Source organism: Leucopleurus acutus (assembly GCF_964270905.1).
Source record: "Leucopleurus acutus genome assembly, chromosome: 19".
In the NCBI taxonomy this organism is placed as follows: domain Eukaryota; kingdom Metazoa; phylum Chordata; class Mammalia; order Artiodactyla; family Delphinidae; genus Leucopleurus; species Leucopleurus acutus.
The window spans coordinates 33,144,091-33,161,598 of NC_139161.1; the positions used below are offsets into that span (position 1 = coordinate 33,144,091).

General features: G+C 43.1%; 1 protein-coding gene across 3 annotated transcripts in view; it reads right to left on the reverse strand.

Annotated features, from left to right (window-relative positions):
* Positions 1 to 584: 584 nt before the first annotated feature.
* The window catches only part of HLF (HLF transcription factor, PAR bZIP family member), a 54,377-nt gene continuing 37,453 nt past the window's right edge, over positions 585 to 17,508 (reverse strand). Inside the window, exons 3-4 of one of the 3 annotated variants that reach the window (XM_082861769.1) lie at positions 9,853 to 10,073; positions 585 to 4,856 (exon numbers count right to left, since the gene is read on the reverse strand). In XM_082861769.1, coding sequence (XP_082717895.1) covers positions 4,641 to 4,856; positions 9,853 to 10,073 — 437 coding nt within the window. In that variant the 3' untranslated portion in view covers positions 585 to 4,640. Of the gene's footprint in view, positions 4,860 to 8,744; positions 9,420 to 9,852; positions 10,074 to 17,508 lie in introns of those variants that run through there. The other 2 variants (XM_082861768.1, XM_082861770.1) reach the window with 2 other exon arrangements.

Sequence of the window (17,508 nt, forward strand, 5' to 3'; positions counted from 1 at the left end):
TTAAGGTCAAGTCTGTAAATCCTTGGCTCTAATTACTTGGCCACACATGGGAGTTAGCTGTGAACCTTTAAGAGATTCAGATTTCCAGGCCCCATCCCAGATGTACTGATTCAGCATCACTGGATCTGCAGTCTTGTAATATGGTCCCAGGTGATTCTTGTACATCCAACAAGAAAACAGTCTTTGGACTGGTTTTTGGGAACCACCACTCTAAATGACACCCATTTGATGGATCAGAACTCTTTTCTGTCACTTCTACCAGCTACTTAAGCTCCCGAACCTTCTATCTTTCTTCTGTAAATGGAGATGACAATTGTCCCTACCTCATAGGGTTGACATGGGATTAAATAAAATATTCCATGCAAGTGTTTAGCATAGTGCCTGGCATGTAAGTACTCAATAAATGTTGATATTTCACTAACTATATAGTATTATTACTTTATCATCTATGTAATTAATCTCTGTCAATGGCTTGTTTATGATAGAATTGGGAACAGAATCTAATTTCCAGCAGACTGTCAACAAAAATAAAGGAAAGACAGGAAACAATCCAAAGTTTATTAAACATTAAGAATAACAGACAGATAAAGGTTTGGACTTATCAGCAATAAACACCACCAATACCATGGTGTACAATTACACTGACCTCAAGTGAACTTGTACCTGTTTAACAGATGCAGTCTTTGTGGTGTTGCCAAAAGGATAACAGTGATTATTGTTATGTTCGGTAAGGTGCTCCAAAATGAAAGATTTTATGCCTTAACTATTCACACACACACACACACACACACACACACACACACACACACACACACATTCCTCTACATACACTTGGCCCTTTGCAAAATGTACTGACTTTAGTTGCCAAATCCAATGCATCAAGATTGAAGACATGGTTTTGCTCATTTAAGAATGACACTGTTAATTGTAGAGAAAACGTAGAGGAGATCTTGGCCTTCCCAGTGGGGGCCTAGAAGCCCTCAGCAGGAAGCTGGCGGACTGAAAGCAGGTGTCTACCACCTTCTGGGATTGGTCTGATTAATGCTGATCAAGTTTGAGTTTTCCTAAAAGGAACATTAGGGGAAAAGTAGATAAACTCCTTGCGTTTTACAGAATGACCTTTGTTTTACTTTGGGGTGGGGGTGGGAGGTGGGAAGGACTCTACTTAAAATTCTTCTTGACTCTTCTGAAAACAGACTCAAGACCTTTCAAATGTACATTCAGAATTATTGTGAATTCCCTCACAAAACTGGTGAGTTGGAAGGAACCTCTGGGCTTTCTCATACAGCTTCCTCCCCACCCAATGCCAGAATTCCGTCTGCACGCTCCTCAAACGAATGGTCCTTCTGCTTCAAAGGATGGTTTCACAGTGGTCTGTTGTATTTGAAGATGAAAGGCCTGTCACTATCCTGCTCACTGTGGGTTTTGAATGGTCAAAAGTGGCCACTTTCTCAAGGGGAGGAAGTGATCACTGACCTCCCTCCCATTCCCTACCTATGTCCTCAAGGCGGCACAAGCAGAAGGATAGGCTGACCAATTTTTGCCTTTCTTCGCAAGTCTAGTCAAAAGAAATGATGATGTGACCTTGTCAGGAAGTTCTAGGCCGCTCATTCCAAATCATGTCTAAATGATGTTGGCATAATATGATTTGGATTCATTTTTAATGGCCAAGTAATTAATCTCTGAAAGATGCTTAAGATGAAAAGGTGAAAAATTACAACAGGACTCTTAATAGCTTCAGTCTGCAGAACTCATTTGACCCTGGATGTTCCAAGTCATTCCAAATTGGGCTGGGCTTCCCATACCATTTAGCAGAACTGCTTTATTTACTAGTTGACTGCCCTGGACAGAAGGCAGTGAGTCCAGGGGTTGAGTGCTCATGTGTGTGGTGACAATAACCTACATATAAGGCACCTATACAGACTCCAAAGTTTTTAAATTTTTAAGACGAGGTAGGTTTCTGAAACCTCCCTTGGCACGCCAAAGAATGTTTTATTATGATCTTATTTCTTCTGCAGAAAACATTTATGATGCTCATTTGATACAAACAACCTAATTTCAGAAAGACCAGTACTCAAATACAGTTTTCTCAGCTACCATTTTAAACGTCAATGAATTTAGATGGTCTTCAGGACAATCCTTCAACACTTCTCCACTTAAAGATGTCATTTGTTTCTGTTTTAGTGACGATTTAACAATTCTGCTGCAATTAGTCTCTTTACCTATAAAAAGGCCAACTCCATGTCCACTTGTTTCTCTGAATAACACTTATTCAGTTCTGCTTAAGTTTGCCAAAGGTCTTGTTTATTTTATTGGTTATTTACCTGAACAATGTATTTCAATTCCAATACTCTCCCATCTCCCACCATAATCTGTAGCTTGGGACAAAATAGATACCTAGCAGGAATATTTTACTATTCAGATTTTCCAAGACTATGACACTATGAGAGAAGCATTGCTGATGGATTGACAAGGAGACCACCAGGTCACTAAAGAATTACATACTCTGGACACAGGAAACTAGAAAATCCCACTGATTAAAGGGTATTTTAATCTTGCGGAAAATGTTTCTTTGCAACAACAGCAGAATCTCTCGACACAAGTTAGTGAAACAAAAGAACAATCGTCTTTAAAGTCAAAACATCTATCAAATTATAAACCATACACATAGCACCAATATTAACCTTATACTGCGTAAGATGCACGTGCTCACAGAGGAGAACAGAATTGTCTGGGATGCTTGCAGTGATGTTCCATTCCAGGAACTCATAATTTTGAAGTGAACATTTTTGTGGCAGATGCTTTGCCTAAAAAACACTGTATCATCCAATAAATATTTGACTAACATCCATTTTGTGCTTTTGGGTGATGTTAACTGACTTCTTTCTGAGACCTAATAGGAAATAAGAAAGCTCCTTTGATGTTTTAGAGCAGAATTTGTCACAGCAAGCTTCGATACTGTTGTAAAATTTTAATTTAAAGCAGAAAACATGCTGATGTGTCAGTGATAGGCTTAAAATATTAAAGACTTCAAAAACACCCAAGCACTGCTTCTCTGTACAACATTGATGAATATATATCTTTGCTATATAATTTTAAAACATGGAATAGTTTTCCTTTTCTCTTTGCTATATATAATATATGTCTTCCAAAATACATCGTCAGTATTTATATCTGAAAAATACTGTACAAAAAGAACTTCCTATAATTACTCTGTATAAACATTAAACAATTTAATAATCTCTCCTTTTGGTCTACAGTAAACATTTAAATTGATTGGATTAACCACAGTTTGTGACAACACCATCCCCTTCTGAGATACACCAGTGTCTTTTACATTCATTTTTCAGAAGTCCATTTTATAAGAGCACATACGTTCAAAAGCAAACAGAGAATAAGAAACATAAGCTCCAAAATCATTAATTTATGAAGCATTCAAAAATGACACCACTAGGAAAAAGGGTTTTACAAAACATCAACTTATTAACTTAACTGACTGATCTTTAAAAACGACAAGGTATAATTCACAAAAACATATATATTACAAAAAATGGGGAAAACTGAATCTTAATTGAATTGTATTGAATATCAAGAGGGATGTGGAAAAAGTTAACTAGAAAACTGGGGGCTAAGGGTATGGGAAAGAGGAGAAAACAAAAGCAAACACATCAATGTCAAAAACTGTTCCAAGATGCATTTTTTTGGCTGTATACTGATAAGTTAACCCCTCGTTCTTAGACCTGGCATTTCCCTCTGCTTCTCTGTCCTGGGGATGTTCTGGTCATGCTCAAATGCATTACTGTAATTTTTGTTTTTTAAAAGACAGTGAAATTCTTAGGTAGGGAAAATATCCTACGTCCACTAGTAATACTCAGGCAGCATGCTCTAGCGTACAATAGGATTATTGCTTTAGGTACAGACAGTGCAAAAACACACTCTGTGTTCTATAATAGTACTCTTACTTGCCGGGGTTGGTAGAGTTAAAAGGAAACTTAGTAGACAGCAGTAAGTAAATATGGGATCTAATAAATCTAAACAGCACTTTAAATTTGAAGACGATTATCACCAAAACTGAAGATAGGAGGGAAGCAACCTGTAACTGAATGGAGCTGCAGTGTAGTGCTAAATTATTCTGTGCACCTTATTAGCATGGTAACTTACAGATTAAACAGAAACAAGAGCCTGTGGTCTTGAAAACCAAGATCTACTATTTCACCAGGGCCCTTCTTAGTGAACCCAACCAGAGGGTCCTGGAAGAGTAGGTAAGTGCCAACATGAAGCCACGCGGAAAGGACAGGAGTGGAGGGGGAAGGGGGTCAGGAAACCCACGAGAGGTCTCCGCAGTCCAGTAAAAACATGGCACCTTTCATTATGGAACTAAAAGACGATGGAGGGCTATCAAAATGGCAAGTGCAAAGGGACGCGCGCACGCGTGCGCGCACACACACATACACACACACACACACACACACACCCGTTGACCACACATGAGCACAAGCACATACACACACCCACGCCAAAATGTGAGTCCGTCCTGTTGATGCATCTGGTAAAGTGCTGATGTCAGGAAGGTCGGTAGGTGCGGTGCAATCAACCAGGAGACCCCTGTCCGGGGCCTGAGGCCGCCCGCGGACGCCGGCCTACAGGGGCCCGTGCCGGGCCTCGTACTTGGCCAGGATGTTCTTGCACTTGCCCAGCTCCTTGCGCAGGTCGGCCACCTCCTGGCGCAGCGCCGAGTTCTCCTTCTCCAGGAAGGACGCGCGGATGGCGATCTGGTTCTCCTTGAGGCGCCGCGCATCACGCGAGCGCTTGGCCGCCATGTTGTTCTTCCGGCGCCGCGCCCAGTACTTGTCGTCCTGCTCGGGGCGGGGGAAACACACACCGACGCGGTTAGACCTCGGCCCGCGTCCCGCATCCCCACCGGGCTTCCCGTCCCCGGCTCCGGCTCCGGCTCTGCGAGCCGAGGGCACCCGCCCTTCGCCGGGCCGCCTCTCCCGCCCAACAGAGCGCACGTCCCCAAGCAAAGCCTAGCCTCCCGCACTCCCTGAAGGACAAGCCGAACTCCTTCCCTCTCTTTGCTGGAAATGTTAAACCCTTTTCTTCCCTGGGAGCGTGCTTTCCTGAATAAGTTGACACAGTATTGTTGAAAGGCGACCTGGCAGTATCTGCACCGTGCCTCTGGGCTTGCACCCTAGCGCAGTCCTCACGCACGTGCGCACACACGGGCACAAAATTTTTACTGCAACATTGTTTGTAATAGAAAATAATGGGCAAACCCCCCTAATTATCAGGAGCTTTAATAACTACATCATGATAGATTCACACAACTGTTAAAAATAATGATCCAGCTGAACCAGAAAGATGCTAGCGACATATCACTATGTGGGTAGAAACAGTGGCAATTTGCAGATCAACAGGTTCCTCATCCCACTTTGGTTTAAAAATTATAATAGTATATATTCATAGAAAGAGGCCCAGAAGATTTATACGCAGCTATTAAAAGTGGTGGCTTTGGAAAGGGGATTGAAGGAGGGAGCCAAGGAGAGCGGTAGGATCTTTCACCTTTTATTTTATATCCTTCTGAACTACTAGAATATTCTATAATGGGCATGTATACTTTGGCAATTAAAAACAAATAAAAAAAGTTCCACCTGCCACTGATCAATATACTCATTTTGGTGGCTAACATTTAAATAATTTACTCGAATTTCCTGTTTAACTGTTTTCTAGGCTGTCTTAGCCTAAGTGATGTTTAACTGTGGTCAACATGAAAGCAATCCCTCCTTCCCCCCCCCCCCCCATCACTGCCAAAAAAGGGAAAACCTTCCTAGGAGGACTAAGAAATGTAAGTCTTCTTCCATTTATGGTGCCACCTGGTGGGTTTTGCAACCCCCTTTTTTCAACAACTTGCAACAGTAAATTCCTCAATCCTAGCAAAGCTAATACCTGCAGTTATGTGCCACCCAGAATAAGTGAGTGAGCCAGTTCTTCCCCTCCCCCAGGATTCCAAGAGGCATTTGGCACTGGAGGAGGTCACATGGTTTGAGGCCAAGGCTGCGAGCAAAGTCCAAAGTCAGTGGTCTGTGCCATCCCTGCCATTTATCCTGAGCCAACACTTGCCCAGCACAAAGACAGGAAGTGTGAGACAGAAAGCATATGCAAGCACCTTCTATCTGCCCTTCACAGGCTAGTACTGTTCTCTTATTTATAAACCACTCCCAGCTTGCTATACATTTCATAATAATGTGTAACAAAGTGAAAAAGGTGATCTTCATAATATCTAGTACCAGAATTCTTCTTAGAGAGGAGGCTGTCTTTTGGAAAATACCTGGATAATTAAGCTTGGGGCAGGATTTGTTGCTTTCCTTCAGAAAGGGTGCAGAGGCGGGAGGAAGGGGTGAGAGACTAGGGCGCTGGCCCAGAGAAGCTGGGAGGAGCTAAGAGAGCACAAGACTCCACAGGGGTGAGACAGCCTAAGGCACATTAACAACAGTGAAAGCTCCAGCTCTGATGGACGTTGTCTGCGTTACTTTGGAAGCCCCAATTCCACCCCCTTGGTCAATCAGTGAATCTACCATACTCATTAGTGTTCCCAGGAGTGTAGTTTCCAAGATGATTGGAAAGAGGGGTTGGCTTAGGATGTATCAGAACCTGCACACAGGGGCCGGGGAGAGAAGGGTTACATGAGAACAAGGAGAAGCTGTGTGCGGCACGCAGGAGGATGGGGAAGCGGTACCACCGTAGGCCATGGACTTGGTTTGTGACCAGGTCTTAAGGACCAGGGGAGTCACCAGCTGACCTCAGTGTAGCAACCAGTTTCTGAGCTCTTCTCACTTCTAAGGTGCTTTCATTTCCCAGCCTCACCTGTCCACATGTGCAGATGAGCTGGGCAAGGTGTGGAATAAGGACCATCTCAGGTGGGAGGGGAGCTGGGAATAGGACTGGAGCAGAGGCTGCAGAAGGCAGGCATGATAGGAGGACTGTCCCAGACAAGAAAAACCAGCTTTCCCACCTTTGTCAGCACAGAAATGGGGGGCGGGGAGAGCGGGATACTGAGTGGGGCTGATACATCACCTGTACCCTTTCCCTCTATCTCCCAGGGGCAGATGCCATCTGGCTACGGAGATACCCCTACCTGGCAAAGAACTCCTCAGTCCAGTCCCATCTTCTTGAGGGTCTGGTGTTTGATGACACCTCTGCCCAGCAGGCCCCCCCTGACATGTCAACACTCCCTTTTTCTCATTTGGGGGCAGGAACAATGTCAGTAGTGGCTCACCTTGGAATCCCCAGGCCCTGACATCGGACCTGGCAGACACTAGCATTTGAAAAATATTTATCAAGTGAATGAATGGGTGTTTGAAAGACACCAAGGCGATTAAACTGACTCTCAGCTAGGAATCAGTATGCCACCCCTTCATCCTCCTGGGGCTGCCCGCTAACCTAAATGAATGGCTCCAGAGAGAGAGTGCAGGCAGTGGCAGGGAGGGCCACTTCACTCACTCGGTCTGCTCATCCAGGGCTGGAGGTCACCTGCCCCACCCAGCTCAGTCCTCCTGCCACACGAGAAACATCTTACAGCTCTGCTTCTTGCTTCACCACTGCTCATGCTCTGGGGCCTGAGACTTTACTCACAACTGAAGGAATCCAGGGACACCTGGCAGGACAGTGTTCCTGCCTGCTCCCCTCACTGGCACATGAGAAGGCCAGGCCCAGCCACAGTGGCAGTGACATGCATAATTCCAGCACAGACGTTTTTCACGTGGCCTCTTTGTTGCTGAGGTTACCAGGGTAATTAAGTAAGCTTGCTCTTTGCTTTAAATTTGTCAATTTGGAGACCATGTGCAGGTCTGGCTGGAAGTTGTATCTACTACTCAGCAGCATCCCTTCAAACTTGCCTCCATTCAAGAGGAAATCCCTACTGAATGGGCTCCCCTGTTTAGTTTAAGAGGCAAGTTCCAAAATGCACACAGAATTGTATGGCTAAGAACACAAGACAAGGAAAAGCATGAGCTGAAAGAAGATGCCTAATCACCCAGGACCTAATCCCATGGGGCCCCTTTCTTACCCCATCTTAGTCTAACCATCGATTCCCTGACTAGCTTCAATTTTCTGGTGTTTTTACTATGCACTTTCCTCTTTTGATTCTCAGGGTGACAGCTATTGGTTTGTCACCCAAAGGCTCCCGATGTAGCTCCCGTCAGGGCCAACGTGCTTCAGTGACCTTTCTGGAAGCTAGCCGACTTGGGGACGAAGCTGGGCCTTACACTAACTAGCAGTGCTCACCTCTACCTTTCTGTGTCTCCATTTCCTCAGTGGTAAAATGATCACTTTGGTCCAGTGAATCTCTGAGGTCCCTTTTAAAACCCGACATTTTATTTTTTAATAAATGTATTTATTTATTTATTTTTGGCTACATTATATCTTTGTTGCTGCGTGCGGGCTTTCTCTAGTTGCAGCGAGCGGGGGCTACTACTCTTCGTTGTGGTGAGAGGGCTTCTCCTTGTGGTGGCTTCTCTTGTTGTGGAGCATGGGCTCTAGACATGTGGGCTTCAGTAGTTGTGGCACACGGGCTCAGTAGTTGTGGCTCGCGGGCTCCAGAGTGCAGGCTCAGTAGTTGTGGTGCACAGGCACAGTTGCTCCGCGGCATGTAGGATCTTCCCGGACCAGGGCTCGAACCCATGTCCTCTGCATTGGCTGGTGGATTCTTAACCACTGCACCACCAGGGAAGTCCCAAAACCCGGACATTTTATGATTCTGCATCACTGAAGGTAATCTGAGGTATTGGATGACAGCAGTGACTTAAATCTGCCGGGTACATTTTCCTCCAGTGCTCTTTGTATATGTGAAAAGCAGAAGTAAATGGTCTAAATCAGTTCCAGGACAATGTCCCAAACTCCCATTTTCCCAACAGGAGTGTCTCTTCATGTGAACCGTATTTAGGTTTGAGAAATGGTGGTCAGCAGTTAGAAAATTATGTCTGCTTCCAATGCCTTGAATGTATACAATCATATCTCTATTGTCCATATGATTGGAAAGCAACATAAACACAAAAAATTCTAAGCAATGGGTAATTAAAAATGGTTCTATTTTGGTATTGGTAGGCATGGCGTAAGTTTAGAAAGAATTCTCTTCCTAAGGTATCATTAAATGTGTCAGATTAATTTTAAGTTGTATCTGATTTCCTAAGGTAAGGCTATTTTCCTTTATAAATAATGTGTGCCTTCAACACAGTAGAGAAAAACCAACCCCAAATTAACCTTTTGTTGAGATACTCAAGTGATCTTTACTTGAGACACAGAGTGAATATTACTTATAAATAGTGTCAGGAAACCCACCAGCTTCCTTAAAAGCCCCACCCTAGCATCCAAGGCTGGCAATGTGGAGAGAGGTCCTGTCTCTGGCTGTTACTCCCTGAGGCCTACAGAGAAATGGAAGCAGTTAATTAGTGTGAAATTCCCAAAGGAAAGGGAACCCTTGGAGACTATGAGGTCCAGATGCCCTTCCCCAATAATTTTTTTTTTCTCTTTTCAACCTTGAAAGATCCTGGTTTGATTTTATTAGGCTTTCATAGGTTTCCTTGCAGATAGTAGTGGGCTTGCTTCCTTCATGGGCTGCAAAGCACTCCATTTTATTGCTTTTCCTTATATCTATGCATTATCAAGATATGGAAGGCATAGTTCAGAAGACACCCAGAGAGGAAGCAACTTGCCTCGTCACATGCCAAGAAATGGGATCAGAAATCACAAGTCTTTGTTTACTAGCTTGTGTGATTTTCCTGGGGTCACCCTTTTAATCTGCCTCTTGATCCCACTCTCCACTTGCCCACAGCCTAATTACCAGTTCCAATTTACCTTCAGATCATCTGGGATGAAGACTTTGCGAGCTTTCTTAATCATGGGCTGTGGCTTCAGTTCTTCCTCAGAGAACTTGCGTTTGCGAGGGTCAAACATTTCCTGCCCAGGGATGCTGGAGAGGGCAAGGTCAGCCGGGTCTGGCTCATAGCCCACCGGGACCTGGATGGTGTCAGGGTCAATGGGGCTCGGAGTATTGCGGTTGGCTGGCAACAGCTGGCCTGGAACAACACAGGAGTTTTAATTCATGCACACTCTATGGAGGCCCAGGAGACAGCTACTTGATGATGCTCAAGTATGAGGATGAGGGCAAGAGTCTTAAACTTACTTAAATGTGACTCTAACATCGTTCCTGAGGCACAGCAGGCTGAATGGCTTTACTCATGTCAGATCAGGGAAAACAAGGACCCACATACACATATTCACAAACTAAATTTACAAATACATGCATTCATTCCGTCCTACAACATATTCATGAAGCACCAACTATGTGTCAGGTACTCTTTTTTACCTTTAAGGTGTTTTCCAGGTGAGTCAGGGAATCAGACCAAAACTAGCCAGTGAGATATAGTGAAGGGATGAAAGGAAACCACACGTGCTTCCAGAGTGTGGGGGGAAAGGACATAACCTGAAGCAGGTTAGGGAACACTCCTAGAGAAGATGCTTGGTATAGCGGTGTCTTGAGACACACAGTAATTAGCAAAAACAGTAATCCAGGGACAGATACAAGACAGAGGGTTGCATTTTTGAGGAACCACAAGTAGTCTTGGGTAGCTGTATCAGAACACAAGATGGAAAGGAGAGAGGCATAAATGCAAGAGACGTGGTCAAGGAAGGTGGGCAGTAGGGATGTTATAAAAGGCCTTGAATGTCACTGAGGGGTTCTGAGCACTGAAGTGAGAAGTAGAGCTGAAGTGTGGAAAGAAGTGTGAGGAGTGAACTGAAGGGGGCAGGACTGGAGACAGGAGATGAGCTACCAGGCTGTGGTGCTAACCCATGTGTGCATTCAAGGAATACTGAGCAAAACGGAAAAGATGCAACGGAGAAGATCTAACTTCCACTTGACGGTTCTGCAAACCAAACCACTGAAACGCACAAAGGTCCTCGAAAGAGGGTGGACTGCATTTCGGAATAACAGACTGCAGCATTTATGTGGGGAGCTCTGAACCTCAACTTCTAGTTCCATTTGAATTTTACAATCACCCCTTTCACCCCCAGAGAATAAATGAGAGGATACAGCTCAGCTCGGCTTAGCACACGTCCTCTTCTCCCTCACTGCTGAAGGCTGGACGCCATGCGGAGTATCCTGTAGGTGCCATTAGAAACTACCCCGGGTTGAAGGGCAAAGCCATCGACTTGCTTTCTGGCTAACCTGTGAAACCAGGCTCGTCTGTTTTCCGGAAAGGCCTGGTGGGGAGCTTGCAGAATGAATGTTCTGGGGACCTTTTGGTCCCCACTCTTCTTTGAGCTCTCTTTGTATCCTGCTTGCCAAAGAGGAAGAGATGGGTCCCAAGGCATTGGCAGAGGATGGAGATTTCTCATTAGCCACACTCAGTTCAGCTCCAGCTTCTAGAGGCTGCTGAGTTCTGCACTGGATGGGGTCAAGCTAAATTTGATCTTGTGCCTCTCGACATTGCCTTAGAAAATGGACCATATCTGAGTCAAACGGGTATTTTACTTTCCCTTTAGAAACTCTCTTTGAACTTAACAATAAAGCTACCCAATGCCCTCTCAGTTCAACCACCACGCCCCAGGTGTCACCCCCGCATCACATACACACACCCACAGGTAGATACATCCTCTGCTCCCCTCTGGAAGCATGTCTTAATTAATATTTCCCAAATCTAATTGCTCAAAGTTACTTCAAGTTCTTCCCTAGTACTTCAGTATTCTGTTAATTATGTTGTATTTAAATCCCCTTTATTGATTGATACATGTTAAGGTTTACACACACACACACCCTCCTCTACCAGACCACATGGTCTTTCATGTTTTCTCTATCTTATCCCCACCCCACTCCTCACAGTGGTGCCTACTTCAGAGTTCTGCTTCTACAAAGAATACTCCTCATTTAATGGGGGCCCTCTGAGATGCTGGGCGCTGACATTCATTCATGAACATTCTAACAATAACACTTCACATTTAGGCAGAAGCTTTATCTGCATTCTTTTTCTCGAGCCCTTTCTCCCAATGGAAGTAGGTCAGCCCTACCTGCAGCACAGAGAAAACCTAACTGGACCACAGACGAGTCAATGGCTTTCAACAGCTTCCCCAGCATCACAGAGCAACCAGCAAAGGACATGAGAAACACAGCCGGGTCTCTTTTCTCCCAAGATACCCTTGCATCATCTTGTTTGTCTATATTTTCTACTGTATTAACTCTGCTGGACTCATTTTTCCCCCTTTATTCCTAAATGTCCACGGTATCACTGAGTAACAGGGAGGAAGATCTTTATTATTTTGTCCTACCTTTTGTGGATTTGCAATTTTTTAATATAAGAATTTTCAAGTTAAGAATGCATCATTACATTAATTTTTTTTTTTTTTTTCCGGTACGCGGGCCTCTCACTGTTGTGACCTCTCCCGTTGTGGAGCACAGGATCCGGACGCACAGGCTCAGAGGCCATGGCTCACGGGCCCAGCCACTCTGCGGCATGTGGGATCTTCCTGGACCGGGGCACGAACCCGTGTCCCCTGCATCTTCAGGCGGACTCTCAACCACTGCGCCACCAGGGAAGCCCTACATTAATTTTTTTAAATTACCAAAGATGTTCATTGCAAAATTTCAACAAATGCAGAAATGTGTCTCCCTTGCCCCCAATCTACCTTGCTGCTCTTCCCAGAGGAGACCACACTTAACTGCTTGGTGTGAACCTCTCAATCCTTGGTTTTTACATATAAATGATTTAACCCAAATAGGATTATTCTACCCACAGATCTTAAATTACTTTTTCAATATACCAGTATACCATATGCAATTTCCCATGTTAGTACAAACAGAACTACCCTGTTCTTTTTAAAGGGTGAGTAGTATTCCATAGCTTGGATATGTAACAATTTACTTAATCATTCCCCAATAGAAGGATTTTTAGGTATGTGAGTATTTTTATAGAAGGGATGTCTAGAAGTGAGACTATTCATGCAAAAGACATGTATATTTTATATTTCTAAAAGCATTGCTGAATCTTATCTATTTATAGTTGTACCAACATTTCTAAGAGTGCAGTTCTGTACAATTAAATATTAATTTTTAAAATGTTGCCAATCTGATATATACAAATATCACTATTGTTGAATTTACATTTCCTTGTTACTAGTGAGACTGAGCATCTCACATGTCCATTGGATCCATTTCTTCTCCTGTATACCACCCTCTTTATATATTTTGCTTCTCTTTAAATGGATTTTGTTGCTTATTCATTTGTAAGAATTCTTTATAGAAAGAACTCTTTATAGACGATGGATATAATCCTTTCATCTGTTTTATTTGTAGAAAATATTTTCTCCCAGACTGTTTGTTTTCTAACTTTGCTTATAGAGTTTTGCACTACTGACAAGATCTTACACTGTAATATGGTAATAATGTCTTAAAATTTTCTCCTTTATGGCTTCTAATTTCATACCTTCTCTATCCCCAAATTATATTATATGCATGCACGTATACATGTATGTATACATGTACATGTGTGTACATACGTGTGTGTACATATATTACTCTATACTTTTCTCTAATACAACTATAATTAATTTATACTTTTAGGATTTTGAATCACCTAAGATTTATTTTTGTATAAAGTACATGCAAGGGGCATTACACAGTATTCTCCAAGTGTCTTAAAATAATGGTAAGTAAGGTTTGATATTTGATAGGGCAAGTTCTTCCCTCTTTATTGTTCTTTTCGTAAAATTTTATTCAGTATTCTTACACTCTTCTAGATGAATTTCAGGATATATTAAGTTATATTTAAAATTATTAATGGAATTTTTGAATGAAGATTGCATGAAAGTCGTAGGTTAATTTAGGGACAACTGATACCTTTTAAATATTCAATATAACCTTAGTATACTCCCCATTTTTAGTTTTTATTCTTTTTCTTACATCTTTAAGTTTCACAGTTTTCTTCACTTTAAACTTTCACATTTTTTGCTAAATCTATCCCTTCAATGTTTTCTCATAATTGTTGCTAATGTAAATTTCCCTTGTTAGACTTACTAATTGGTTACTGCTGACATATAAGAAGCTACTGTTTTTAAAATGCTGGGTTTATATCCAGCCACTTTACTCCCTTATTAGTTCTAATAGTTCTAACTTCTCTGAGTTTTCTAGGTAAATAATCTTTTCTGCCTCTAGAAATAGTTGTTGCCTCAATGTTTATAATTCCTACCTAAAAAAAACACCTCCCTGCACTGGCTGGGCTCTGCAAGGCAATAGGTAAAAGGGATGAGACTGGAGATCCCTGCTTGTCCCAGACTTTAATGAAAAATCTTTTAATGCTTCATATCCTTAAGGTCTATTATAGAATCCTAGCAGATAACAGTTTGACAAGCTAAGGCATTTCCAACCCTTCCAGCCCTACTGCACTGAGAGTTGTTTTTTTAAAATCAGAAATCACATATTAAATTTCCTCAAATGACTTTTTTGGTATCTGTTGAGATGATCATGTGGTTTTTTCCTGTATTTGTTAAGTCTGAGCTTGGTATTTCTCCAAGGCTTTCTTTGAAATATCAGGGGTGGACAGGATCAACCCCACGGTGTAGACTTTGCAGTTTGCTGGAACATTGTTTTCTTCTTTTTAAAACCATCTTAATGAAAGTCACTTCCAGGAGAGCCAAGGAGGATTTCTGGTGGAAAGGGTGGAACAAAGGGCTTAAATCTAGAAGATTAGAAGTTACCTTCAAACCCAAAATTGGCCTCCACTTTTGTCATAGAGTAGGCATGCCTAAACCTCCAAATAGCATAACTGAAGATAGGATGTTTTTTATTCTTACCTACTTAACAAGAATTTAGCATCTCACGTTCAATTAGCTGATTAGCTAGAAGTCATCAATGAATGGGTACGGCCACAATCTGTGTTCTGTGTCCCAATCTGAAGTTGATGGTTTATTTCTTTAGTTTATGGCTGCATCAAAGTAATAAACTGTAGCTACATTTACGACTTAACCCTCAAGACTAATTACAGCATCTCCAACCTTTCTGATGTGCTCCCCATTCAGGACGTTAAACACAGCCGTACTGTCAGGACAGACACCATATCCTAGTGTTACCACTGAGGAGCATCAGCCAGCTGATGAACATTATCCTCTATAAAGAATGCTGAGAAGAGAGAAAACGATTTGGTTTTGGCCCGCGGGTTCTCTATTAGAACTGATGGGTGAAATTCCTTGTGATTCAGTTTGGTTCATGATCTTCCTCTCCTTCCCATAACCAGTCTGTGGTCTGTTTGCTTCTCATGACCTCTTTGACCCTAGAGAGTCATAATTTGAGTTTGAAATAGCACTTCTGACCCTCTTTGTACCAACTGCTTTCAGAAGAGAACCATCATCGGGGCTCCCTTCACTGCAAAACACCCTGCTTCCGAGAATCCTTACATTACAGGGTGCCAATTAACTTAGAAGACTGCAGTAACACTCAAGGGTATGTAAAGTGTTACCATACTAGGTACAGAGATTAAATAAAGGCCTCAAAAGTACATCCTAAGGATGCAGGCTTTCTGAACTCTGAGGATGATTTAGCTAGTCTCTATTCTGATGGCAGGAACCTGTTAACTTGGCCAACAAGCACTCTGCAAAGGCAACAATGTCCTAATGGCCAGAGGTCTCATCCCTCCCTCTACCCACGTCCTGTTCCACGTGACTCTGCAGTTCCAGGCTGAGTCTATTTCCCCACCCCTTGAATCTGGGCTGGCCTTGTGGCAGAAGTGACAGAGTGTCAGTTCTGAGGCTGGGCCTAAAGAGGTTTTGCATGTCCTGCTGGTTCTCTGCAGCACTTTCGTCACCACCATATATACATGCTTGGTCTAGCCTCCTGGGGGGTGTGAAGGGCATGTGCGGCAGGCCAGTCTAGGTCAGCCCAGATCACTTGTTCCTGAGATGTGCGAGTCCAGCCAAGATCAGCAGAGCTACCTGACCAACCCACAGCAATTTCAGACGAGAACAATAAACCCTCATGTGTGTATGCTACCAAGTATTTGTGAGTGTTTGGTAAACACTGTCATGGCAATAGATGACTGATCTACAAGCTGAGCTAGTATATTTGGGGACATGCTTATACAATAACATTAATATCACAGTAAGGTTTTAAAATGTACCGGGTAGTGGTTAAGCTGTGAAGTGAGTCAGACTTAGGTTTGATTTCTCATTCCACCACCTATACAGTATAAACTTGGGTGTTTGTGAATAAAGGGCCAGAAAGAAATATTCCGCATTTCATAGTAAGGTCTGTTGTGAGGACATGAACTACTAGTGAATTTTTTTCCTTTTTTTAAACCTACCTCTCTTAGTTCCAGTTTTTTCATCTGCAAATGGAGATTACAATGCCTGCCTCATAGGGCTACGTGAGAAATGAATGAGACAAGGTATTTATAGAGTGCTTAACATAATGCACAATGCCTGGAAAGCAATCAGTAGTCTCCAGATAAACACAAATATAAAGTATAGACACTGTGGGGAATTCCCTGGTGGTCCAGTGGTGAGGGCTCAGCGCTTTCACTGCCATGGCCCGGGTTCGATCCCTGGTTGGGGAGCTAAGATTCTGCAAGCCGCAAGCCAAAATATATATAGAGATAGACAGATACTATGATCCCAGATACTTTAAAAAAAATCAAGAAAAAAGACTGCCTCCTCATCCAAGCTGGCATGGTCTCTCCCTTGAGCATCTCTCCACATCCTCCTAACTGCTCCCCTCCTTCCACTGGAGTCCCCACAATGCACTCTCCACACAGCCACTAGGAAACACTCTAAAAACAGAAACCTATGCAGGTCACCCCCTACCTCAAACCCTCCAAAGGCTTTGCACTGCCACACATGATAACACTCAAGGCCCCTCCTTACCGCACATGCCCAGCCATGCTGGCCTTCCTTCTGCTCCTCAACTGCCCTAAGCAGGGCCCCCACCTCCCCCAAGGCCTGTGTCCTTAGTATTCCCTCCACCTAAACACTTTCCCCCTGCTCTCTGCCTGCCTGGTCCTTCTGCATGCTTTAGACACCAGTTCAAATGCCACATCTTCAAACCCTCTGACTTTCCTCTGTCCCAACTCACCACCTATCAAACCACCCTGTTTCATTTCCTTTGCAAAATTTATCTCCCCCCCCAAATTATCTTTTGTATTTGTTTGACCTTTGTCAGTGACCTCCTTCCATTTGTATGTAAGCTCCAGGGAACGGGGACCTTGTCTTCTTTGCTGCTGCATCCCTGGCTTCTAGAAGGAGCCTGCATGGAGAAGATGCTTAGTACTAACTACTGAGTAACTGGAGATAAACACCCCTGGTTCCTAACAAGGACTGTTGTGGGGAACAGGGACTAATTTTTCCTTTTATTTGTTATATTTTTCAAATTGTCTATAATGAGCAACGTTTACTTTCAAAGACAGAAATAAAAATTATCCTCTAAAAATGGACTTTGCTTCACTTTGCACATATATAACCTTCAAGAGGCTG